The sequence below is a fragment of the Diadema setosum genome, chromosome 15 (genome assembly GCF_964275005.1).
Source record: "Diadema setosum chromosome 15, eeDiaSeto1, whole genome shotgun sequence".
NCBI classification, from domain to species: domain Eukaryota; kingdom Metazoa; phylum Echinodermata; class Echinoidea; order Diadematoida; family Diadematidae; genus Diadema; species Diadema setosum.
The window spans coordinates 12,950,759-12,976,864 of NC_092699.1; the positions used below are offsets into that span (position 1 = coordinate 12,950,759).

General features: G+C 37.2%; 1 protein-coding gene across 1 annotated transcript in view; it reads right to left on the minus strand.

Moving 5' to 3' along the window:
• Positions 1-26,106, minus strand: part of LOC140238540 (uncharacterized) — a 73,943-nt gene that overhangs the window by 31,807 nt on the left and 16,030 nt on the right. The window contains exons 14-23 of the mRNA XM_072318443.1: positions 22,079-22,288; positions 21,713-21,891; positions 20,002-20,081; positions 19,404-19,587; positions 18,446-18,578; positions 17,652-17,765; positions 16,583-16,977; positions 15,626-15,687; positions 10,630-10,731; positions 10,014-10,166 (exon numbers count right to left, since the gene is read on the minus strand). Of these exons, the coding sequence (XP_072174544.1) occupies positions 10,014-10,166; positions 10,630-10,731; positions 15,626-15,687; positions 16,583-16,977; positions 17,652-17,765; positions 18,446-18,578; positions 19,404-19,587; positions 20,002-20,081; positions 21,713-21,891; positions 22,079-22,288 (1,612 nt within the window). The remainder of the gene's footprint in view (positions 1-10,013; positions 10,167-10,629; positions 10,732-15,625; positions 15,688-16,582; positions 16,978-17,651; positions 17,766-18,445; positions 18,579-19,403; positions 19,588-20,001; positions 20,082-21,712; positions 21,892-22,078; positions 22,289-26,106) is intronic.

The following is a 26,106-nucleotide window of genomic DNA, read 5'->3' on the forward strand; positions in this document are numbered from 1 at the left end:
GGTGTCATTATTAGATCCAGAGCAAACTGGGTCGAGAATGGCGAAAAGAACACTCGATATTTTTTGAATTTGGAGAAAAGGAATCAGAGACAAAAACTTATTACCAAACTTTACAATGATAATGGTGAACTTGTTTCATCGACAAAAGATATTTTAAACACTGTCAAAGATTATTATAAAGTGATTTACACGTCGTGTAATCCTCCTACTGTAGAGTTTGAACATTTGTTACCTAAAGACACTCAGGAAATTAAATTGTCCGAAAACTTAAAAGAAAAATGTGAAGGTTTGATCACACTCAATGAATGTCTACACAGTCTTAAAACTATGAAGAATAATAAAACTCCGGGAACTGACGGCTTCCCGTGTGATTTGTATAAATTCTTTTTTACAGATCTTGGAGAAATGTTACTTAATAGTTTCAATTTTTCTTTTACTTCAGGCAAATTATCCGTGGACCAATGGAGGGCAATCATTAATCTTATTCCCCCCAAAAAAATCAGGATTTACTTTTTTTGAAGAATTGACGGCCCATATCTATTTTGAATACTGATTACAAGCTTTTGGCAAAATGTCTTGCCCAAAGGAAAGTGTTGTCTGATATAATAAGTTGTGATCAAACCGGTTTTATGAAGGGGCGATTCATTGGTGAAAATATCAGACTGTCATTAGACATGATTGACTGTGAAGCTACTGGTTTTATGCTGTTAGCAGATATAGAAAAGGCATTTCATAAACTGAAATGGTCATATATCTTTCAAGCTTTAAGATACTTTAACTTTGGAGATGATTTGATCTCCTGGGTGCAAATTTTGTATACTGATATTCATTCTTGTGTTGTACATAATGGTCATGCCTCTGAGTTCTTTAATCTTACGCGAGGTGTGCGCCAAGGATGCCCCCTTAGCCCGTTACTGTTTATAATCTGTAATGAAATAATGAGTTTATGGATTAAGAGATGATAATGTTAAAGGGATTATAATTAATGATGTTGAAATAAAGATAAGTATGTATGCTGATGATACAACATTTTATGTTGAAGACACAAACTCTCTTGCCAGAATTATGTATATCATAAATCAACTGAAAATATATTCTGGCTTGTGTATTAACCGCAACAAATCAGATGTTATTGCTTTAGGATATTACAAAGCCCATCCTCCAGATGTATCTTTTTTGGGTTTCACATATTCACCAGTGCCTTATCGCCTCTTGGGTATACGTTTTACTACAAACCCAAATGACTTATTTGAACTCAATTTTAAGCCTAAAATGGAATTACTGAAAAGAATTCTTAGAGTTTGGGCTCCTAGAAATACAACCCCAATAGGTAAGATTACTCTTATTAAATCTCTCGGTATATCTCCATTAGTATTTTTATTCTCTGTTCTTCCAAAGCCTCCAGATGATTTCATAAAAGAAATGGAGTCTGTTATATATTCATTATGGAGCAAGAAGCCAGATAAGATCAAACGTAAAATTATTATTGGAGATTATAGTGAGGGAGGACTACGAATAATACACATTCAGTCAATGATTGTTGGTCTCAAAACCGCATGGGTAAAACGCTTTTTAAACCCTAATAGTAGGGGTAGCTGGAAATGCTTCTTTGATGTATCAATTAAAGATCTCGGCGGAGACCTATTTTGGATTTGTAATCTCGATTGCGAGGATATGATTAATCAGGTCGGAAATGTATTCATACGAGAAATTCTTGTCTGTTGGAGTAATTTAGTTTTTTTCTCAGAACCCTCCTGAAAGATATACATTGTATTCATAATCAGGTTATATGGAATAATTCTTCCATTAGAATTAATGGAAAAGTTGTTATTAAGCATAATTGGATAAATAAAGGTATTATGAGAATTTATCATATTTTGAATGAACAGGGTAATTTTCTTTCATTTTCACAATTTAGAAATTAACATGAAATTCAATGCAATTTTTTGGATTTTTTCCATCATATCTGCAATTCCTCTTAACTGGAAAAATTCAAGATAAAAATTATCAAGAAGAACTGATTCTTGATATTAAGAAAGCTCCTAAAGTATGTAGATTTATTCATAGAATATGCGTAGATAAATTTCGTGAAGTTCCAAAATCACAAGAAAAATGGAATTCAATTCTGATGGAACCAGTCACTGACTGGAAAAAAAAAAATCTATCTCATTCCTTTTAAAAGTTCATTGTCGACAAAATTGCGTTATTTTCAGTTTAAGATTCTACACAACATCCTTGGGGTGAATAAACTGCTAAAACAAATTGGTTTGTCAGATTCTGATTTATGTACCTTTTGTTTAAATACAACCGAGACAATTACACATTTGTTCTGGGAGTGCCCTTATACTCAACGTTTTTTGAGAGAGTTCCAAAGACAAGTTTTGAAAGACGAAGTTATTCTTACATTTAACGATTTCATATTCGGAATCTCAAGTGGTCCTTTCAATACATTGAATTCTGTTTTTTTATATGCCAAATATTACATATTCGCCACAAGATGTAAGAACGGTACATTATCTTTGGCGTTATTTCAAAAAGCTTTGAAACATTGTTACGAAATTGAAGAAATTATATATCTAAAACAAGGTAAAATCACTGTTTTTTTTAGATAAATGGAGACATGTTTAACTTATTTGAACTGTCTGATGTTGTTTCGTTAATAGGATTTATAGTGTATTTCATGTTTTTTGATGATCCAAGGATGGGGCTGATGCAACACTTTCATTTGGTTCGTAGTCAAATATATGGAGGTATTTTCTCTCGGAAACTGGTAACATTCAATTTTGTTTGTAGAAAATAATTCCATACTTGGAATCCACCTTGAATACATTTAGTTGTTGCAACGTCAGGTGGATATTGACGTGTTTACGGGTTGCCTGGAGCAACCTTTGCTGGGGAGGTATGCATGAAAATAGTTAAAAGGTCTATGTACCCGCGAGTTTGTTCGAACGTTGTTATGATGTAAGTTAATTTATGCATGCTTTCGGCAGGGTATGTTCGTGGCAACCCGGTGGCTTTCTAGGAGCCTACCTGGGCGTGGCGTGTGTAATGTAAATGTATACCCTGTACATACTTTCGGGCAGGGTGCATCCTTGGCGTTCCAATGGCTTGCCGGGAGTCCGCTGGAGGCTAGTCTAGCGGGCGACGTATTTTTAGCCTGAATCAGTCCTTGATTGGCAGTCAATAGAGGGCGCGACGATGTGGAAGTCAAGTTGACTAAAAATACGTCTAGCAAGAAACCTCCGAATAGAGGCGTGGAACAGGGCGTGGCATGACAGTTGCCAGTCTTCAATATCCAGGTTTCGTTGGCTGAGCACCAATGTCAATCAAACCATGTTGCAGAACCCAAAGGAGTTCTAGTCTACTCTCCTAGGAATAATGCATATTGTCTTTCAGTGAAAACACAATTTCCCTGTCTCTTTCACACTATCATAGTATTTTGCCATTCTTTCCCATTCATTTTGATGTGTATAACATCTTACCTTACTTCAAATAAGAGAATGATAGCAGTAAATGACCACATGCATTTGAAAATTCATGAGGGTTCTGCACATGGAACTACTCCAAAATTACTGCCGAATGCAAACCTCTCACTGTTGTTGTAAAGTCTACGAGATATTCACTGTCATTGTCAGTTTTGAAAGTGTGATTTATGAATTTTTCCCATTGGCATTTCTTTATTCTAAAATACTTTATATTATCTTCATATCAAATCTATTAAGATAGTTGCTCAACATCAATTAAATCTACCATCGAGATAGCTAATCACTATTGCCAAGCACATCTACATTAAACAGGCATTTCGTGGGTGATCACACTGTCATGGGAAAATCCGTCCGTGGTACATTTTCTGTGAAAGGAGAAAGAAAGGACCTGCCACACAAAAGGATTCCTGCAAAGCCAAAGTGCCAGGGAAATATGGTGCATTCTTTGCAATCATGAAATTACGAGACGCCAGTCTCACAGAAGACTTGTAAGTACTGATTAACATTTTCAACTCAAATGTAGATAAGGACATCTCTCCTTGCAATTCGAAATGCATGCCTATGTAGAAAATGTGAAGCTGAAAAATGAAATAACATTAACGAGCTAACCTATGTGGATGGTGTACACACACACAGCACACACACACAATGGGCAGAAACACGATATGTTACGAAACTAGAGCACAACGCACAAAATCCATGACCACGTCAAAAGCGCCAGAAAAGACCCATGTGGCTCAAATGAAGTGTCTGATACCATTTTCAAGAGAAACATCTCGTTTAGAAGAAACCCATGAATTGTTTATTACATATATTATACAAATTAGTTTAGATCTGTCTGAGATAAACACTGTCTGCCTTTTATGCCAAGATTCTAGAATTGTGAATTAAGAATTGTGTTCCTTGATGTCCTTTCCGAAGTTGTTCGAAGGATCGTTGATCCGAAGACAAAATAGGGTTCGTAATTCTGATGATGAAGTAAACTAAGCTGTCTGTAGTGAAAAAATGTGGCGATATAACAAAGTAGTAGGATTTTATGCAGTGAAAATTGAACAAAAACATGTACAATTCCCCCCCCCCCACACACACACACGCATACACACACGCACACGTACTTAAAAACATACAAACACTACCGATACATACACTCACTGGCGAACCGGAATACGATCGTAATTTGTAAATTGTATTATTAATAAAAAAAAAAAAATAGGTATTTTTTTCCCTCTCCTCTGTATACTCATAATCAGGACGAGCCATATGTGACGAAGAAACAATAATTGCACTAAGAGGCCACTTAAAACAAAACAAAACAAAACAAAACAAAACACACACACACACACACACGCACACACACACACACACACACACATTGAAATGCCGCTATGACGACTGGTATGTTTCCGCCATAATGCATGGTTCACCTTGTAGGTTTATAGTACAATGTCTTGACGTGTGATGACAGTTTCACATAATACTTATCAGAAAAATATTAAAATGACAGGTTTGTCACAAACGTGCTGAAAGCTCACTTTCGTTAAAGTAGATTTAATTGGGTGAATGACTATATTGTCTAAAAGTGCGTGTATTTGAAGATTTGAGGATTTTTACTTAACTTTTGACCCTTTCATAAGTTAAGGGAAGAAGTGAAATTTAGTACTTTCACTAGACCTTGAACCTTTTGACCTTTGACCTCATGGCAAGGTACTTCCAAAAGAATCTCTTTGGGTAATACTTGCATACATTAAGTTTAAAGAAAAATTCTGCAAGCATCGCATCTAGATAAGAAGAAAATAGTGAAATTTGGAGTATTTGACCTTGACCTTTGATCCATGACCCATGCATTCCCTATATAATCACTGCCAGTCAGTGCATGCATATGTACTAAGTTCCATGAAGATATTTCGAACTATTTGTGAGATATGTGAGATTTGTGAGATAGTAACACTTATTTGATTTGATCTTTCTTCGTTTTAATCGGATCCCCCAGTTATAGTATGGTCTAAAAAATATCTGTACTTATGATTCCCCTGATCTGATTTTATCACGGGACCTGCGGCTCTATATAAGCTTGCTTTCCCGCATCCCCCATATTTTTCGCATTATATTCTCAGTTTAACTCGCATATTCATATACCGATCTTATGTATACCAAGACAAACTTTGAACATTCCGGTGAAGTTCTATTTTGTACTGTGTTCTGTATAAATTTCGTATCAATTTACTTTATATTGTGATATATGTGAGAAATATGAAAATAAATTGAAATGAATGAAATGAAATATGGAAAGTAAAATTCAACATTTTCACTTGAACTTTGACCTTTGACCTCACGACACAAAACTCTCTCTGGAGAATCTTCATTTGGTATAGTTCATGTATACACAAAGTTTCAAGAAATACCTTCAGGCATTGCGTAGATATGGGGGAAATAGTGAAATTTTGGACATTTGACCTTTTTGACCTATTGACTTTGAGCATGTGTGCCCAAAAGTTGACAGTTCATAGGCATAACGTCACCAACTCGTACATATACATGGCTGCCAAGTTTCATTAAAGGCATAATTTACCATTTGCAGATGAAAAAATAACCTAGCATTAGTGCTTAAAATAGTTCTAGAATGTGAGTTAGGGATAGAAACAACGACAGTAAAAATTTGAATCAGTAAAATCGAAGTTTTAGTACTGTTAAATATACGAAACGTGAACAGTAGTTATAGAAATGTTTCCAGACTTTAGGAGAAATTTTCCGAAGAATAATGTTTCCCAGAATATGGCGAAATAAAGGATTATTGTCATACCTCCAAGGATGTACGGTTTTGAATAGGTAATAATAAGAAATAATCTCCATTCGATAAATCATTTCATCAACGCTCAGAATTGACAGTTCCCATTGGGTAGCAGAAGGTCTTGCAGCTTTAGACTTTCGAGAGCAGGCCGGCAAGGATGACGAAAGCAGTTTCGCCCTTTATATTGGTGCACTAACATTTATATCAGATTTCCACTCTTCCTAATGAGCGATGATAACAAATAACCTCGAATTAACATGAAATTTATGTTACGGATCTGACGTCACCGTTTTCACCTTTTTCGTGTCTCATGCATTTGATTCCTCTCACCCATAACACAAGTCTCTTGGTGGAAACTTCGTGATATCGCTCATTGAGAACGTGCAATAATTAACTGGTATGCAAGTTATATTACTTGAGCATTGTTCTAGACCAAATCAATGTCGTAAAAGTATACTTTTGGGATCTTACCCTGTTTGAACTCAAACCCTGCACATAAGGCTGACAAAATCAGTTTCATCCAGAATATTGCTGTAATAAAGGGTCTATAGACCATTTCGATATTCCGAAAATGAAATAAGGCTCATAATTCCTAAAGTTTGTTGATGGCCTGAAAATGAAATTGCGTTCGTTTTCCCGAAGGTTCGTTAATACGAAAATGAAACAAGGTCCTGTTTTCCAGTGATTCATTAATTCAACATGTAATAAGGTTTGTTAATCCCAGCATGAATCAAGCTTCGTCAATCCAACAATGAAGGTTCGTTAATCCGAACACTATTTCTATTCGTGGAGAAGCTGGTACTGTCGAGAAGAGGGATGGTCATCGTTTCTGTAGATTAGTTATAATGTTGGAAAGGGGTGATAATGATCAAGGGTGCACACAGTATTCTTTCAGAGTGTATCATCAGTACACGCATGCATGACCTTTTTTTTTTTTTTTTTTTTTTTTTTTTGGGGGGGGGGGGGAGCCCTAAGGTGGCCTCTTGTAATATTTGTTCTACGTCATGCATGGCCCATCATAATGATGCCATAGATGACTATGGGAGCATACGGCGGAGAGGGAGAAATTGTTCATGTTTCCATGAAAAATGCAATTTGCAAATTGTACGATTGCATTCCAGTTCGCCAGTGAGTGTATTGGGGAGTTTGTGTATTTTCCACATTCCTCTCTCTCTCTCTCTCTCTCTCTGTGTTCTCGTTCAATTTTCATTGCGTAATAGGCCTATCATACCTTTTGTTACGTTCAAATTAATTCAAGGTTTTATTTCATTTTTTCGAAAAGAAAAAAAAAACATTTCACTTTTTTTGCTAACTGAAAATAAGGTTGCATAATCAAAAACAAAGTAAATTGAGAAATATAATTGTGGAACCTTGGAGTAACAATAACAACATATTACAGTCTTATGTCTCTAAAACAAGTTCACTTCATTTTCGGAATTTGAACTTTATTTCGTTGTCGAATTACCGATCCATCGAATACTTTCGACAAAGAAAATGAAAGAACACAGTATTAATAAAATCATGTCGAGAAAGATGGGAAAAGTTTATTTCTGACAGATCTAAACAAAAATGTCTCTGCGTAATCAACGATAGCTTTCCTCTAAACGAGATATTTCTGGTGAAAAAGGTGCCAAACGCTTCAGTTGAGCTACACGGATCTTGACGGGTGCTTTGGACTCACTTTCCCAACATGTCGTTTTTTGTGCATCATCCACAAACTTGTTGGTGTTACTCAATTTAGCTTCATGTTTTTCTGCATAAGCATGCATTCCGAATTGACAAAAAGAGATGTCCTCATCTCCATAATTATTTGTGTAGAGAATGTCAATCAGCATCGACTTCCCTTCACAAGTACACCTGTACCGCCATCTCAGACTGGCGTCTCGTAATTACGGATTGCAAAGAATGCAGTATGTTTCCCCGGGCCTTTGGCTTTGCAGGAATCCTTTTGTGTCGTAGATCTTCTCTTTTACCTTTCACAGGAAATGTACCACGGACGGATTTTCCTATGACAGTGTGATCACCCACGAAATGTCTGTTTAATGTAGATGGTGCTTGTCAATAGAGATTGTTATCTTGGCGGCATACTTAATTGATATTTGTCAAATATCTTAGTAGATTTAATATGAAAATATAAAGTACTTTAAAGTGAAAATCATACCAAAACATAACATTGGGAAAATTCATAAATTACATTTTCAAAACCGACAATGACAGTGAATATCTCCTAGACTTTACAACAACAGTGAGAGGTTTGCATTCGGCAGTAATTTTGGAGTAGTTTCCATGTGCAGAACCCTCATGAATTTTCAAATGCATGTGGTCATTGACTGCTATCATTCTCTTATTTGAAGTAAGGTAAGATGTTATACACATCAAAATGAATGGGAAAGAATGGCAAAATACTATGATAGTGTGAAAGAGACAGGGAAATTCTATTTTCACTGAAAGACAATATGTATTATACCTAGGAGAGTAGACTAGAATTCCTTTGGGTTCTGCAATGTGTTTTGATTGACATTGGTGCTCAGCCAATGAAACTTCGATATTGAAGACTGGCAACTGTCGTGCCACGCCCGCTTCCACGCCTCTATTCGGAGGTTTCTTGCTAGACGTATTTTTAGTCAACTTGACTTCCACATCGTCGCGCCCTCTATTGACTGCCAATCAAGGACTGATTCAGGCTAAAAATACGTCGCCCGCTAGACTAGCTGGAGGCCTGCCTGAGCGTGGGGACGGCGGGTGAATGTGGTTTGCTAATTTCTAGATTTTCTGTCCATGGGGCCTATTAGTATGTACGAATTTCCTTTTGTTAGCTGTACATTGCAATGTGGCTGTGTGTAGTCAATTGCAATGGTCCTGTGGAAGTTGTTTAATGTGCACTCGTCGTCGCTATGTCGGGCGGGCCTGGGCGGGCTTTCGGACTGCCAAGAGTTATTTTATCCTATTTTCGATATGGAATTGAATAATTATGATAATGAATAATACTTTTCTCTGCACTACGGAGGGGGGGGGGGGGGGTGTCATAATCAGATGCTTTTGGAGGTGTCTGCCAAACCATTTTTGGTTGGGTATGTACAGTCATGTTTTGCATTTTAATAGAGGGTATTCTCGCATGTACGACCCTTTATAGTATGTTTGTCAGTAAGGAATTATTTAAATATTTGAGAAAAAAAAACATAGAAAACACAGATAAGTGTTTAAATTGTTTGTACCAAAGAAATGATTTTGTGTTGAAGTAATAACTTTGTGATTCATTTATCCTCTATAAATTATGTTGCTTCGAGAAATCAATAAATTCTATCATTTGAAAAAAAAAAACATTTATTAATTGTAAAAACATATATTTCAGAATTATTATGTTTGAATGTAATTTACGGCCTATATGATTTTATATTATTAATTGTCATTATGCATATTTTGTGCATGTATATCAGTTTTGATTCTCATGTAAAGCCATGAAAGAGGTTTGTGCTCCTGATGTTATGATATATAGAACATAAGAAATAATATGATTATATATAATTATACATAATATACAGATGTAGATATTTTTATCATATTCAATCTTGCATGTGTGCATTACATATTGATTTCTTTTTTAGCATGAGTAATAATGTACTAGGTATCTGTGGTGACATTTGTTGTTAATACGATATCATTATCATTCTTGTAGACATGTGTTCTATAATCATAGTATCAAATTCCTCCCTTCTCTCGTTTATCGCTTCATCACTAACCTTCTCCGGAGAGTACTTCGATGGAAATGCCGGATGAATACGATGAATAGGATGACCCTTTTGAAATAGTGGTGCGCGTGCTTGATGGCTGCTTGATATCATCAGCACTTCCGAGCTCTTTTGTACTACCGATGCTGGAGCCAGCGGAATGTTCTCCATAATCAAAAGAAGTCAGTGTAAAGAGTTTTAATCCGGTTATTCAAGCAAATGGTAAAGCTCTAGGCAGCGGAAAATCCTGTTTGACAGCAATATTCAAACAGCACTGTTTAATGATAGTGTAATAAGCAATGTCGAATATACTGTAATATCAATTGTCCAGTTGTGATGTCAAGCAATGCAAATATCACCATGATATTTTCGTAACATACAGTAAGTATTTACAACTATCGCTAAGCCTAATATGAGTCGTTTATACCGCTAAAAAAAAGAAAATATCGGAGCGTCCTGAATTTTATTTGGAACGTTTTGAAAGGAAAGAAATCACAAAGGAGGTGTTTTCTTATACAGATGGAAGTAGTCAGTTTACGCGTTTTACATCAAGTCAGAATGACTTCATTTGTGTCAGACATCGCTTAGACATTATAAAAAGACATTCTTTTCTCTTTGCTTTACATACCACTGAAGGTCTCTTCCTGAGACTTTTCCAAACCGCCGGTTATTTTTCCGCTTTTAATTGACTTTCCACCTGAGAAGCATTCTGAATCACTAGATCCATCGCCTGAACAGAACAAGAGAAAATTCAGTGTGTGAAATTAACGAATCTTTAAATAAACGCTATTATAATCCTGATATTTTAACCCTTTGTCAAGATACTGATTTCCCGTAGCCTATGATAACAAGAGACCCGCGGGTCTAGCACTCACCTGAGTATCGCAAGTTCACCTTTCACGCAGTCACTAATCTAAATTATTCACAACTCTACTAAAATTTGACCAGGCATTCTCAAGTAGAAGATGAAAATGTACAATAAGGGCCCAATTGTTAAGATTCCTTAAGTTGGGGGGATTGGGGCCCCCTGGGCCCTCTGGGTGTGGCATGGTGCCCATTTTGATAAACTGAGATCCTGACCCCCTAAGAAAGCTACCTGCCAAGTTCGACGAAAATCCATCATGAGGTTTTCAGGAAGAACATGAAAATGTACAATTCAGGCCCCCATTTACACCTTCCCACCCCCACCCCCTGCTCCCAAGAGAGGCCCCCTGGATCTGCTATGAACAAACTTAAAACTACAGTCATTAATGTACTCACTCATAGTATTATCCTAGCTCATGATTTTAGAGAAGATGTTTAAAGATTCCTTCATTTTGGGGGGTTTGGGCCCCCTGAAGGCCCCCTGGGTGGGGCATGGTGCCCATTTTAACAAATTGAGATCCTAACCCCCTAGGAATGCTACCTGCCAAGTTTGGTGAAAATGGGTCAAGGGGATCTCAAGAAGAAGATGGAAATGTACAATTTAGGCCCATTAGGACCCCTCCCCACCCCCCTCCCCTGGGTCCCAAGGGGGGCACCACAAATTCTGCCATGAACCAACTTGAAACTACAGTCATCAATGTACTAACTCATAGTATTAACTTAGCTCTATCACTTCTGGTTCTAGAGAAGATTTTTACAGATTCCTTCATTTTTTTTTTGGGGGGGGGGAGGGGTTTGGCCCCCCCCCCCCCGAGGGCTCCCTGGGTGGGGCATGGTGCCCATTTTAACAAATTGAGATCATACCCCCTAGGGATGCTACCTGCCAAGTTTGGTGAAAATGGGTCAAGGGGTTCTCACGAAGAAGATGAAAATGTACAATTTAGGCTCCATTAGGACCCCTCCCCACCCCGCTCCCCTGGGTCCCAAGGGGGGCATCCCTGATTCTGCCATGAACAAACGTGAAACTACAGTCATCAATGTACTAACTCATAGTTTTAACTTAGCTCTATCACTTCTGGTTCTAGAGAAGAAGATTTTTACAGATTCCTTCATTTTTGGGGGTTTGGGCCCCATGGGGGCCCCCCTGGTGGGGCATGGTGCCCATTTTAACAAATTGAGATCCTAACCCCCTTAGGGATGCTACCTGCCAAGTTTGGTGAAAATCGGTCTTGGGGTTTTCTAGAAGAAGATGAAAATGTAAAAAGTTTACGCACGACGCACAACGCACGACGGACGACGCACGACGGACGCCGGACGAAGGGCGATCGCAATAGCTCACTTGAGCCTTTGGCTCAGGTGAGCTAAAAAAACTATTGCATACGAATCCCCCTATCAAAAACAAACAAAGGACCAAACAATCAATCATACCACTATAATATATCTGCTTCGGATTCCTCGGAATTTGTAGTTATCGCTTTCTTGTATCCTCCACCTCTCCTTTGTGTTCACACTATAACTTCAGAGGCAAAGGATATCGGTCACTCTGAAGTTCATTTTTAGTTCCTAAAAGCCCCCTCACACCTGAGTGAATGTAGGGGGACGAAGGGGGACGATTGGGAAAAACGCACGAAATGCGCGCGAATTCAACGATTTCAAATAAGATTGCCTTCAAATCATCCGATTATAAACTAAAGTCAAATATGATTAACGAACGGTAAGCGAAGGATAAATATTTCATGCGTAGGATAACGATTTTTAGGTTCACTTCTTTGAGTAAATTCCGGCCGAAGGCGAGCGAAGGGTTGATATGACCCGATAAGACGAACGAACAATGAGCAATGGTTTGATATGGCGTGCGATTGGAAACGAAGACGAAAGAACAGATCAGGCGTTCTCGTACGTGTGAGTGCGCTCCTCGGGGAGTATAAAAGCGATCAGATCCGTCCAGATTTCAGTGCGGCCAGAGAAATCATTCACGCAACATTCACATTTAAAGGACGACAAAGATAAACGGTAAAATCAGCCGAAAGATTCCAGTATTGTTGGCACTGTAAACATTAATGTTTTTTTCGCAAAAAATGTGCGAGTACGTGGAAGGTGATAGTCATCACGATGACGACTTGGGTAGATATGAAGAGAGTTATTTCTTATGAACATATGTGCAAAAATGTCAGGAAGCTCATCAATTGAAAATTTATACATAAAAATACCAACATTATCATGAAACAAATCAATCAATTTCAGATTTTTGCTTCTACACAAAATATCATTTGTGTGAAATAAATATCCAATATTATTAATTATTCTTAAAGCACGCTTTTGAAGAAGAAAAAGGGTATCAAGCAAAAACTGAGATGAATTGCACCAATTGCTATCATTTTAGCAAAAAAGAAATAAATATTGAAACAGTAACAATGGAGGTGAGGTGGTAACAAATCTGACGTACCCCTAAATTGACTCGACCTACCCCCTTTCCCCTATTGTATCATACCTACCACCAACATCGCACCAGATAAATTTGTAGTCACAGTCCACTATACCCAACAGGATTATACTAAAAAAGCCCTTGTATAGTTGCAGCATAGCGAGCCGGACAGAGGAGGCTTTCTGATGGCCACTCATGCTTGCCATCAATAGCTGCCACACAGTGGGGAAAATTTCATCGCTTGTAGAATCCACCTGCAAGTTGTTTCCATCCATCAGGGGTTGAAGGGGCTGTCATGACTTCATCTGCATACTCGTCACATATGGCCTGACGCACTTCCCTGGCCACTACAGATACGGTGTTTTCAGGCACCCTCCACCCATACTGCATGTCGGAGTACTTGGTGCCAGACACAAGATGACGGAGAGTAGCTGCCAACTTGAGGACCTTCTTCCAGCGGCTCCCTGTACTAGGTGTACTGCCTCCTGATTCTTCCTCTGACCCTCTCCCGGATTTCATCGTAGAGTTCAGGGGGCATGCAGAGAAATTTCTTGAAAGTCGAAGGGTCTTCTCTTCGGAGCTCAACCAACAGCTTGTCGTAGATTCCAAAAGCCCTTCTTCTGGCAGGGTTCAGCCACATCCTTAAATCTCCAGATACAACGTCGTCTGAAGCCTCGTCTCCATCTGAATCGGCCTCTGATGAACTGGTGTAGGTTCAGCTGCTGATGTATAATATCATTCTGAGCCATTGCCAGTAAATACTGGACTCTGAGGCGGGCTGCATTTTCCATTTTTCTGAAGAAACTTTGAAACTTTCAGGTGGAATGTTTATATAATATTATGAGTAGCGTGGTGAGTGGCTGGTCACAGGGAGCAGCTCAGCATTCGCCAATTATTTCGTTAGGTCATTCGCTCGTATTCGTATCACTTCGCAATCCATAGTTTGTCATAGTATCTCTTAGACTTGCCTTCGTGTATGCATCGCCTTTCAAATTTAGTAAAAGTCAATCTTAGTTTCCCTTCGCATAGAAGATGGCAAGCGAAAATACGTTTCTATGCGCAAGTCATAATTATTTAGTCATCGTGTTGCTTCGTTTAGGGTTCTTTCGAGATCGGTCCACCTTGGCAAAAGCGCGATGAGGGACTAAGCGTGACAATAGCACACGAACGATAAACGAACGATCACCGCAGACTAAATAAGAGATGCAAATGACAGACGATTTTTCAATTCGTCGGGAAATTTTAAACATGTTCAAAATTCCCGTGCGAATTTGAATGATCGCAACTGTTAGTTCAGAAGGTGTACGAACCCAAACACGAAGGGTAAATATGACTTACTATCAATTACCATTGAAAACGATTTTTCCAAAAATGCCTTTCGCCAGCCATCGCAAGTCATATTTCAGGCAATTCGCTCAGGTGTGAGGGGGCCTTAAGATCTGAGCTGACGAATGTAGCACACATTGTGCGATAAAAATCACATAGTAGAATAAACTGATTAGTTCCAGAGTTTATTATTTACAGCATAAGGTAAACAAAATTTTACAATAAAACCAAGAGCAAATTAATGCCAATTGAGCACAGTTACTTTGTTGTAACGCATTGCACTTTTAACCAGACGGTTTTTGATGTGAACTGTTCAATTCCACCTGTGAATGTTACACCCTTTCCGACCCCTGCCTTCACTGCAATACTGAAACTGAAAATTATCCCACTACACTTCGCTATTCTAAGTAGAACATTCAACAGAATCAGTTAGCTGCCCCTTCAGAATGACTTGCTCAGAGAAAATATTCAACGTTAAACAGCATATGGGCGTTGATAGGATCACAGTTACAATCAACCACGAAGATATGATCAAAACTTATGATAGAAAAGAAAATGTTGTTTCGCTTAATCAATCTTTGAATATTGGAAAGGATTAATGTTAAGTCATATTTTGTTCTGCTTGCATTAATGTTCAAATTAAAGATAAATTATTTGATTTGACATGATTTCATTTGATCAATGCTGCACTGATCTTACACTTAAGAATCGAGACATTCATTTTCTTATTTCACTAGAAACTGTAGTGATATAAATAAAATATATTGAGTTACATTGAGTTAAAACTAGAAAATATAAGATGTATACAGTTAGATCCCTAAAACAAAAAGAAAAAAAATCGAAGTATAACTGAGTTAAAATAAAATAACAAGGACAACATAAAGATATGTTGCGGGCGCTGTAAACATGTTACTTGAAGCGAGGATTGACTATTGTTTTCTTGCACATGAGAAGCCCATCTGACTTAAACAACTTAGATAATGATAACTTTTTTAAAATTTTTACTCACTTGTTTTCGTTCCAATTTGCTTCACTGCACCCCCGTCGTCTGGCTCAACGGTGATCGTTTTCCTGCAAATGGCGGTTATTAAACATTTTGTACTCAGACTGACTACATGTGAAGGCTCCAGATGAATACGATAGGAATACTGTACCACAAAAAAAAAAAAATACATTCAACACAGAACAAATGACATAAGAATTATTTCTCATCCCAAGCCCCACATAATTCTGTTCTCCAGGAATATTTCTTCTTTGTTTTTAAATCTAACATAATTATGCTATACACATGATCTGCAATAACTGAAATGAATGTTGCCAGCTCAGCGGTCCTTAATGGTTTTGAACAAATTCACGTTTGTTTGTTTGTTTTTTCTTCACTTTTTGATATAAACGTATTTATGTCGAGCCACTGATAGTTGTGAATTTGAGGGGAGAATATAAAATGTCATCAGCAAGAAAGCTACGTGGATGGAGGACCCCATCAAAGAAAAGAAAGGGTACACAATAGGTCAGTTAATGTCCAGCATTACAAGTGTGCTTTAGTGGCACTCCATCCGAGGTGAACTGTATTTTAAAAAAAAAAAGAAAAAAAAAACTAAATAGATATGTCATTGTGGAAACTGGTATGCCTCGGTCATATCGCATTATTCTCCCACGGGTCTCTAGTCTTGATGTTTAAAAGTTTGATGGGAAAACCTGATATCGAATTTTAACAATTTGATCTGTATTTGAATTCAATTTATATAATTTTGATTTGGAAGTTTGTTTACATCTCTCGTGGTTTGGCATACTTTGGGAGGTCTACGCAAGACGGTTGATGAATAATTGCAGTAGTTTAATCGAACCTTTGGCTATTTGAGCTAAAACGTCGTTATACATGTTAATATACCTTGTAACTTCTTCTGACAGACAGGATAAAGTAGTGAGCGAGAAACTAGTAACACTTACTTTTCTGCAGCCTTACCTCAAATCTTCAAATTGGTCCAAGAGTTCGCCTGTCTCTGGTCGTTTCTTTGGATCCTTTTCGAAGCATGGTTCAAGAATTGGCTTGATGTCTTTTTGGGCAAGCTCTAGAATATTTGGAGATAATTTCTCCTCCTTCACAAATCGTTCCAGCAACTTACGGTCGTCGAACTGGTTCTCCCACAAATCTTTCTCAACAAACATCTCCAAAAGGGTGCAGGCCAGTGACCAGACGTCTTGCTTCTGGCTCTTCGGATCCCTGGGAGACACCACAAATTCCGGGGGAAGATACTTGTACGTGCCTTTCAGAGATAAAGCTGAAAAATGTGTCCTGCTCGCTCGCTTTATCGATGCCAATCCGAGGTCACAAAGAAAAGGCTGGCGAGATCTATTGAGCTAATGAATTAACAAACAACAAAATAAAAAATAAATACAATTCTCCGGCGTTTTCTTTCAGAAAGATAAGATGATATCGTCACAATGTCCACAAACAAATCAATGTTGAAAGTCTTCGCACAAAATGACATTCACGCGTATAATTTCAAACTTGTATCGTTAACAATCCTATTGGTCATTTGCTGTTGGAGTGATCCCTGTTGTTACTGCGTGCCGTTTGGGTGCAACACTTTTTTTAATGATATACTTTCTATGAATTTCATTCAATATCAGGTCCTTTTTCGCAATAATACCAATTCGAACAAAACTACGCACTTGTTCTTCACACCTGTGCTGCTGAATCACATTCTCTTCTCTTTTTTTTTTTTTACATACAATGCAATAATTGTATTGCCATGTATTCAAAAGTGATATGAAACTCTGCATAAATCTCAGAAAAAGCTACATTGATCAACACACACCCTCACACGCACACACACACGCACACACACACAACCTAATCATAATAAGTAAATGTCAAGAGATCAAATGTACTTCTATTGATCTTGTGGTCATACACACCATATAAGACATACACAAACAAACAGACATACCACGCACAACAGGTAAATAACATAAAAACGACAATAGAGGTAATCATGACAGACATAACTGTAAAGACAGCACTTTCTTACCATGATGTTCCCAGGTTTGATATCTAAATGAAGAATCCCTTGCGAGTGAAGGAATACGAGTGCTTGAAGGAGTGACGTACTGATCTTGATTTTATCGCCATACGTCAGAGGAGGCTGATGATAACATGAACAAAAATTAGTTGTGTTTGATGAACTTGCTGCCTGAATATGTGGCGGCCAATGTGGGTATACACGTGGGACTGATGAAATTTCGCATAACTCTATATACTTGTAGAGCCTTGACAGCATTCGCGGAAAAAACAAAAATCTTACTGAAGGTGTAACAAAAGCCCAGTTCAACTCTGTTATCATGCATGTTTGCAGGTTAAGATAATGACTTCCTGCAGTTATTTTTTCTGTTAAAATCACTTTCATCTTTCTTTCTTCCTTTTCCTTTTTGTTTTAAAGATTGTGTAATCACTTGGTACTCTAGGTGTATTAATTAGTGCCATGCATTATTTCATTTCGTTTATCTCAATGATAAGGATGTTACCGATGTTTTCAGTCCAAATCATTTATAAATCCAAATAGAATTAAAATTACTACCATAACCCGATGCGTCATATGATCCTCTACACTCATACTGTTTTAAGAACAAATAACAAAACAAACACAAGGAAATACATGAATATATGTGGGTAGGTTTTGTAACCTATAGATATATCAATTCCAAATTCAAGGGAATGACACAATTTCTGCTCTTGTTTATGAGGGTCAAATAATTATCCACCCAATTGCTGCCAGACAGTCCATTATAGCTAAAATGAAAAACGCAAAGCAAAACAAAACGGTACCTGTAGGCATTGCTTGAAGATGATTTCACGAAGATTGAAACCGTCGATGAATTGCATGACGATGTCGACGTGGGACATTTCTTCATCATAACACACACCGTACAGTCGGACAATGTTCTCATGAGTAGCTTTCCTGAAATATCATAATAAAGCAAAAGAAAAATAAATTGTAATGCGCAAACTGTACAAAAAAATGATGTCACACCAAAGGAATCGAAGTAACAAAGAAAATTGAGACCAGAAAAAAATCATAGAATCACACAATAGCCCATACACTAACACTTATATACATCATTACATCAAAAACTCAAACTGAGGAAGGGGGTGCGGTGAAGGTACTGCTACGAATTGAGTACATCATTTGGAATTTCAAAGTTGTGCCTAAATGCGAGTATAACTTCATGTTTTTCCTCTACCCTGTGAGGGAAGAGATCCTATGCAAGTTGGCTCGCCGAAATGCTCTGAAATGCAGGGCAATTTAAGTCCAAACATGTATGTGAAGTCAGCGAATTCAGACATGGTATAAATTCAGAATTCAGTAAAGTCATGTTTGTAGAAAATATTACTAAAGTTTATGAAAAATCCTACATACCACTGTAAAGTATTGACTTTTTCAGGTCTTGTCAGATCTTTGTAATGGTGGATTTTATTTTACAGTTTCTGTACATGATTCCTGGGATATGATTTTACAAATGTGACTCCAAATAAATTGTTATCTTCTCTCATGCCATGGCTGCACCAAAACTTTCAAAATTCAAAGCTCTTTAATTGAATGCCAATGTCCAAGTTTTCTTGAAGCTTCCTTTTTGCGTTCTACTACAAATAATAGTTCTGCAAGCAATGAATGTATAGTTGTAAAAATCGTCTGTGTTTATTTATGTGTCATTGCCCGGTGATTGAGTGTCTAGCTAAATATAATATGTAAACATGTATGGTTAGTGTTACCAATTACACTTACGCCATGGTTTCAACTTCATGTTTGATTTCTTGCAGTTTGGATGTCTTGGTAGAAATCTCTTTGATGGCAACTTTCTGCCTTGACCATGTGCCTTCGAAAACCTTTCCGAATCCTCCCTTGCCGACGATTGACTCCCGTTTGGTGAAATCCTTTTTGTTGATAAGCCGCACGCCCGGCGCGAAACCTTCAATTAACACAGTATATTATGTGCATGTATATTCAGGTATTTGCATGCCACAGACAAAATAGTTTTGCAGCTTAATGAACGCTTTTAATCATGTGACAGACTCTTTTTCTTTCCTGAATATAACTTCAGGTAGGCCGTACGCAACATAGGTCATTATTCTTAATCAAAGCATATTCCTTACAAAGAATACAAGTATTAATATAGAAACGTTGTTGAACATCGGATTCCGGCCAGGGTTTATACGAGGTATAGTAATACAAGTCTTGATTTAAACCTTAAACACAAATAACGAATTTGAATTTTTGACAACAAAAACAACAACAACAAAAGCAGTAAAAATCCTCGTTGAATCAAACAGCACATTCCCCACCCCTTATCTAACCCGGAAACCGTTCAATATCAGTCAGTTACCTCCACTTAGCGTCGTTGGCCTTTGTTTCTCTTCTGGTACCTCATCCTCTGGAACCATGGAGAGCTTTTGGCCTCTTCCCCTTAGAGCAGACAGAGAAATAATTCAGAAAATTAAACTTAAAAAATGCGAGATTTTGGAGGCTGGAACAATTAAGACAGTGCTGGGTTAGAGCCCCCCCCCCCCCCCCCCCCACCATCACGGCTCTTAATATTAAAGTATTATGCGATATCATTGCCACCGAATTTGGTATATTCTTTTTTTTTCTATATTATATATGTGAATGCTTTTGCATTTAAAAAAATCTATAGTCTTATTTCAGTTTAAAATCCCTCTTCGAGGTTACTAAAATCAAGAAGAAAGTTTTTATTGTCATACTGTGTTATCTCACGTTCGCAATATATGATATACTTATGCAAGCTGCATCATAGCAACAGTATTACATAATTAAGTAGGTTGCCTACTCGTTATGTAGGCATCTTAAATGTTTTGGAATATCTATTACAGATCTTGTCAAGGAATGATCCAAAGGAAACTTGAATGAAAAAAAAAATGATAAACGAGTTCCACTTATACCAAAACATAACATAACATAATTATGCATCTCAATAATTCATTCAAATCATATGCATGATCAGGTCATTCGATGCAAGTTAGTTTATTTGTATCTACAATGTGAAATTACCAGTGTCTATTGTTTCATACAGCTAAAAAGGAGCATGTGCATGCATTTCTATCTATTGCATTATTTCCTCATGGACTTCTCTGTTTTCCAATCTAATGTATTTCATTGTTTTATGATCTGGAATCATTATTTGTATTCGCAAATAATATTCACTTTAACGAATCGCATGAAAATAAAGTTTTAAAACAGTATCTGTAACATATTCCAGTCCCCTTTGACTTTACACACAAACAAGTGCGAAATATCAACTCTTTCTTGATATGCCGTATGCAAACGTGACGCCAGTCTGTAATTGTACATGCGGGGCATGCAAACTTGGTATGAAAATTTGCACGAAAATCTTTTAAAAAGTCATGAAACGACGGCGCGAAATCTTCAAGCGTTACAAAATAATCGCAGATTATGTCGCCGGGGGGGGGGGGGGGGGGTACCCTCGTCTTTCTAGGGTTGTATGCCCAATGGGTATTGTTACAACATGTACGGACAAGTATGATCAAAGGGACTGCATAGTACTGGTTGAGGTGAGATGCAGGTTTATAACAGTTTTTGGTGAGATAATGAGTAACCTCTTGTAGAATATGACAGAGCATGCAATTTCAAAGATTCAATGTTTATTTGACAGAAAAAAAAAATGGTCTTTAAATGGCCGAGATATAAAAAAAACAGTCATTTTGATACAATTGACAGGACACAACTTTTATTACGATCTCTTTGTTTTACCTTGCTTTTAGATATCTCTGTCATTTCAAAACCGACTTTCATCAGGTAAACTTCTTATTCCCCTTCGAATTGTATGCTCTTTAACATTTGATAGAGTGGTTTCTAAATATCTCACAAAACGTTTCAAGCTGAATCCTCACCTCAACTAGTACTGTACAGTCCCTTTAACATCTTTCCGTCAATCATAGAATAGCACACAGCGTAAGCTAAAAAATGCACACACGCACATAACTGCACACGGTAAATGAACACACATCTATACACAAAAAAGTGTACCTACACTTGTGTGATCGTAAAAAATATCTTACCTTTTAGTGTCTTCAGCCAGTTTCTTGACAAACTCGCGCACTTTCCTATTTGAGATGTACTCCAGAGGTGTTTTTCCCTTCTTGTTTTTCGTCGTAATGTCCGCTCCCTTCATGATGAGCAGGCATATCATGGCAATAGCAGGCCCTGTTACCCCAGATGAACGATGCTTGGCGCAAATCTGATTACGGATATTGCATGTAGTATTGATAACAACTATTACGGAACAATTACGACACAGCAACGGGAATTAAAAAACAGAACAACAACAACAAACTTGAAAACAGTTTGCCAAGCGCTACTAAGAATAATACTATCATATCCGATAATAGTTTTTTTTTTTTTTTTTTTTTTCAATTTCATCTTACCCTTTCCAGCGTGGGAGACGAATCCATGTTGTCGTTGTCACGGTACGCCCTCGCGGCCAGATGCAGGTACGTGTCACCGTCGTTCTCTTGAATATTGACGTCGGTTCCTTCTGCGAGCAGCAACTCAACACACGCCGTCTTGCCTCCGCTGAGGCTGGCTGCCGTTGCCGTTTGACCGTTACGGTTTTTGGCGTCGATCTCACAGTTGCCCTGATATTTAGGGGAAAAATGAACAAGATGAACAGATTAACAATGATAAATAATGATTTTGTAGAGGAAAAGAAACATAGCCAAACGTAAAGGCATGTAATTACGAGTATAATGACGTAAATCAGTCAGGTACATACGTGCCCTGTAATTTTACTTACCAAACACACAAAAAAATAAACTGTACGAATGTTACAATGCGCACATTGCTGTCAAAATGAGACTTACCAAAAAACCTAAAATCTGATATCGGACGTAATTGTATTTGTCTGGTAATCATTCCAAAAATTATTTGGGCTGATTTATGAAGGCAATAGATTCCTTAAGAAATAGTATTTACACATACCATTCCGCTGTATTATTATTATTTCTATTCTTTTTATTCGGCAATTCAACATACAATACAAGCGGACATACATTAGAATACAAACAGAAAATTGTATTGCATGTTATAAAATGGGTTCAAGAATGTAGCCAATAGGAAGCGCTGAAATGAGACACACCTCCTTCCTTTACTTCAGTACAATTGCACTGCCTGTAATCCTATGGTAGATTGCCGATCGTCTGTGCGCGCGGCGGCTCCTTTGATGAATTGCATGCATACGCGTACGCGCTGTCAATCCTGTAAACAACTTCTAGTTCTTGCTGCCGGCCGGCCGGCCTGTCTTCCCTTGTGCATAACATATGTGGCGTACGTACGTATACTGTACTATACGTACACTTTGTACAGTACAGTAGACCAAGCGGTATGGGACCGGACGCGTACATGGAGTCACTTTGAAGAGCAAATCCAACGATTTAGCAGGTTAATTCTCCCGCCGTTTTCAGAGTATGTTGTCTAGTAGGCCTATATGAGGAGTCTATATCAAGTCTTTAAGGTAAAGGGTGCATATTCTATGTAAAATAAGTAAGTTTTCATGCGGGTGTCCGGAAACCCAACCCCCCATTATACTTATACTGTATGTGCGGGACTTCCGCGAGTGCGACGTGCGTAAAAGTTTGGGACGAACATCTTCGGACGTCTTGACCCACAAAGGTACGTGAAAAACGCTGAAAAATGATGTTAGTTTTCGAATTTTCGACCCATTTTATAAAACAAATGATGCACAGGATTATTTTGTGGCGTTAGTGTAGGCGTAGCTCACTCTCGGGTATTTACAATGTAGTGCAACATGCACTCGGCTTCGCCTCGTGCATGTTTCACAATTGAAGGGGTCGGTGCATTATAGTGTTAACCCACACTTTCGTGAAAAATGAGTTACATGCATTTACACCATCCTGAACCACTGCTCTATGATCCCTAAAAATGTCATCTTGAAATTTAAGCAATAAATGGGTTTTTAATGCAGGCATCTTTTTGCCCCGAAAATTAATCACATCTTATAGGCAGGAATATAATGCTACGCCACACTTTTCAAGATGGCGACCTCCATGGTAGCAGACAGAAGGGTGTCATATAAATATCTAAATCTGAACAGTGAGGAAACTTTTTCATCTACAAAAATGAGTGATTCTGATTCATAACATAACTTGTACTCTTCTGCCAGTCATGAAAATGGAGATGAGATAAACATTAATGAAATTTAAAGCATTTAATTAGTATTTTATGTTAATTTTTGCACTGTTGGGGTTAGCACTATTTTCATGCTAATTCTGCTGATCATGACATTTTTCGCCAGTTTTTTTTTTTTTTTGTTGAACTTATCAGTAAAAAACCACAATCACTGGTTTTAGGAGTATTTTAGCATTATGCATTATGACCTATTAGAAAATTAATCAACATTCATGGTCTGTCCCAGCACCTTAAAGTTTCATTAGTGGGTTAGCACTTTTTTCATGCTGACATTTCGCTTCAAAAGGAAAGCTTCCTCAAAATTATTCAGTAGTTAAATAACTGATGAAATATATTCAAAATATAAATCTTTATTTGTTATGTGTTTTCTTTTCATCAAAATGGCTTATTGTAATAAGTGTATTGTCTCTAAATTTATGATTTTTTTCCCGATGTAAGTGTGATCTGAAAACGTTCATATGGGTAAAAAAAAAAAAAAAAAAAAAAAAAAATATATATATATATATATATATCATGGCTCGACACTAACTTTTTTGTTTGGTGGCCCGATGGGGCCACCAAAATCCTAAATTTCAAATTTTTGGTGGCCCGAGAGAAAAATTTGGTGTCCCCCCCAAAAAAATAAAAACAACAAACAAACAATGAAAAACATTAAAAGTCCTTTTTTTTATGAGTCAAACATTTAAGTTTATGATAGTAAGAATTAGAAGTTGGACATATCTACTCATAAATAAACTTCAACAAACTTGCAACACTAACTCTCAGGCACTCATTCAGTCCTTTTCATCCATCCTTTAAACAAATTTAACTGCTAATTTCCGGCGCAAAAAGTTACGAATTTATTGACATACTTTTCAAAAAATTTTGGTGGCCCGAGGCGGGCCACCAAATTTGCCCTTTTTTGAAATCTGGTGGCCCGACTTTCATTTTTGGTGGCCCCGGGCCACCGGGCCACCGTTAGTGTCGAGCCCTGTAATAATATATATACATATATATATATACGGATAACTGAATGTTTGGACATGTGCCTTATCTGTTAGTAATTCTTACAGAGTTAGATCACTAGTGAAACAGCATTTGAAATTGTCATTAATTAATATGTAACTTCTTTTGAATAAAATGCAATTTTCCTATGCTTTCACAGCCATATTTAGGGGATAAGCCATATACAATTAAAATGGATGAAAACAAAATGCATTTTTGATATCGATTAATTTACCTCAAATTTTCAACAAAAAAAAAAATCCTGCCGCTGTCAATACAGCTGTGCTTCCCTGTAGTTTCTTACATTACCGAGACACGATACTTACATGTTGAACATGCTTTGAAAGGATGTTACATTTATGATACAACTGCAAACATTATTTTTCAAATCTAACGCTGCAAAATTCATAGTTCCACGTTGTTGATACCTCTATACGGTTTCTCAATTTAAATCAATAAACGTTGAAAGCAATCAAAGCAGAATTTAAAGCATCAATGCTGATAGTATAGTGTTTTTTTTACGTAATTCAATTGTGAGTCAATAGCTCCTTGTTTTCCGCTACTGCATTTACCCTTTAAACTCAGTATTTATCATGCATTTTTATGAAGAAGTCTCCATGTTGGAAAGAAAATGTATTTGCTGTATTCTGTTACAAATTTCAGAGTTATTTTTTTTCACAGGGTTGTTTTCAAGATTAATTTGCAAAAAAGGAAAGTTTCCTTCAAATTAATTCGGAGATTCGATTGATAAAACTATTGAAAGCATATAGATTTTTCACTTTTTCGTGTGCTTTTTTGTCACAGTAACAGCTTTGACATGAGAACATTTTTTTCTTGTTCCTAAATGATCTTCATGATCCAAATGTAGTCTGAAAACGTGCATATGGGGTAAAATGTATGTGTACACTCTAAAAACACAAATGTTAAATTAGCATTTAAAAGGGCCGAGGAGTGACAACATTTTGAAAGTGTTGGTTTTCCTGCTAGATTCAACATTTAAAATGTTATTTTAAAAGTTGGATGCAACACTTCAAAAAATGCTGTCACTCCTCGGCCCTTTTAAATGTTGATTCAACATTTGCGTTTTTAGAGTGTATAAACACACCAACTTGGTATAATACGTAGACTATTTTGGTCTTATTCGGCACATTGTATTTCAGCATGTATGGTCTGTCCGAATATACGAAATCTATAAGTGTTCAAACTTCGAAAGAAATTTTTTCCCAATTTTTGAAAATGTTTTTTTTTCATGGATTGTTGGCCA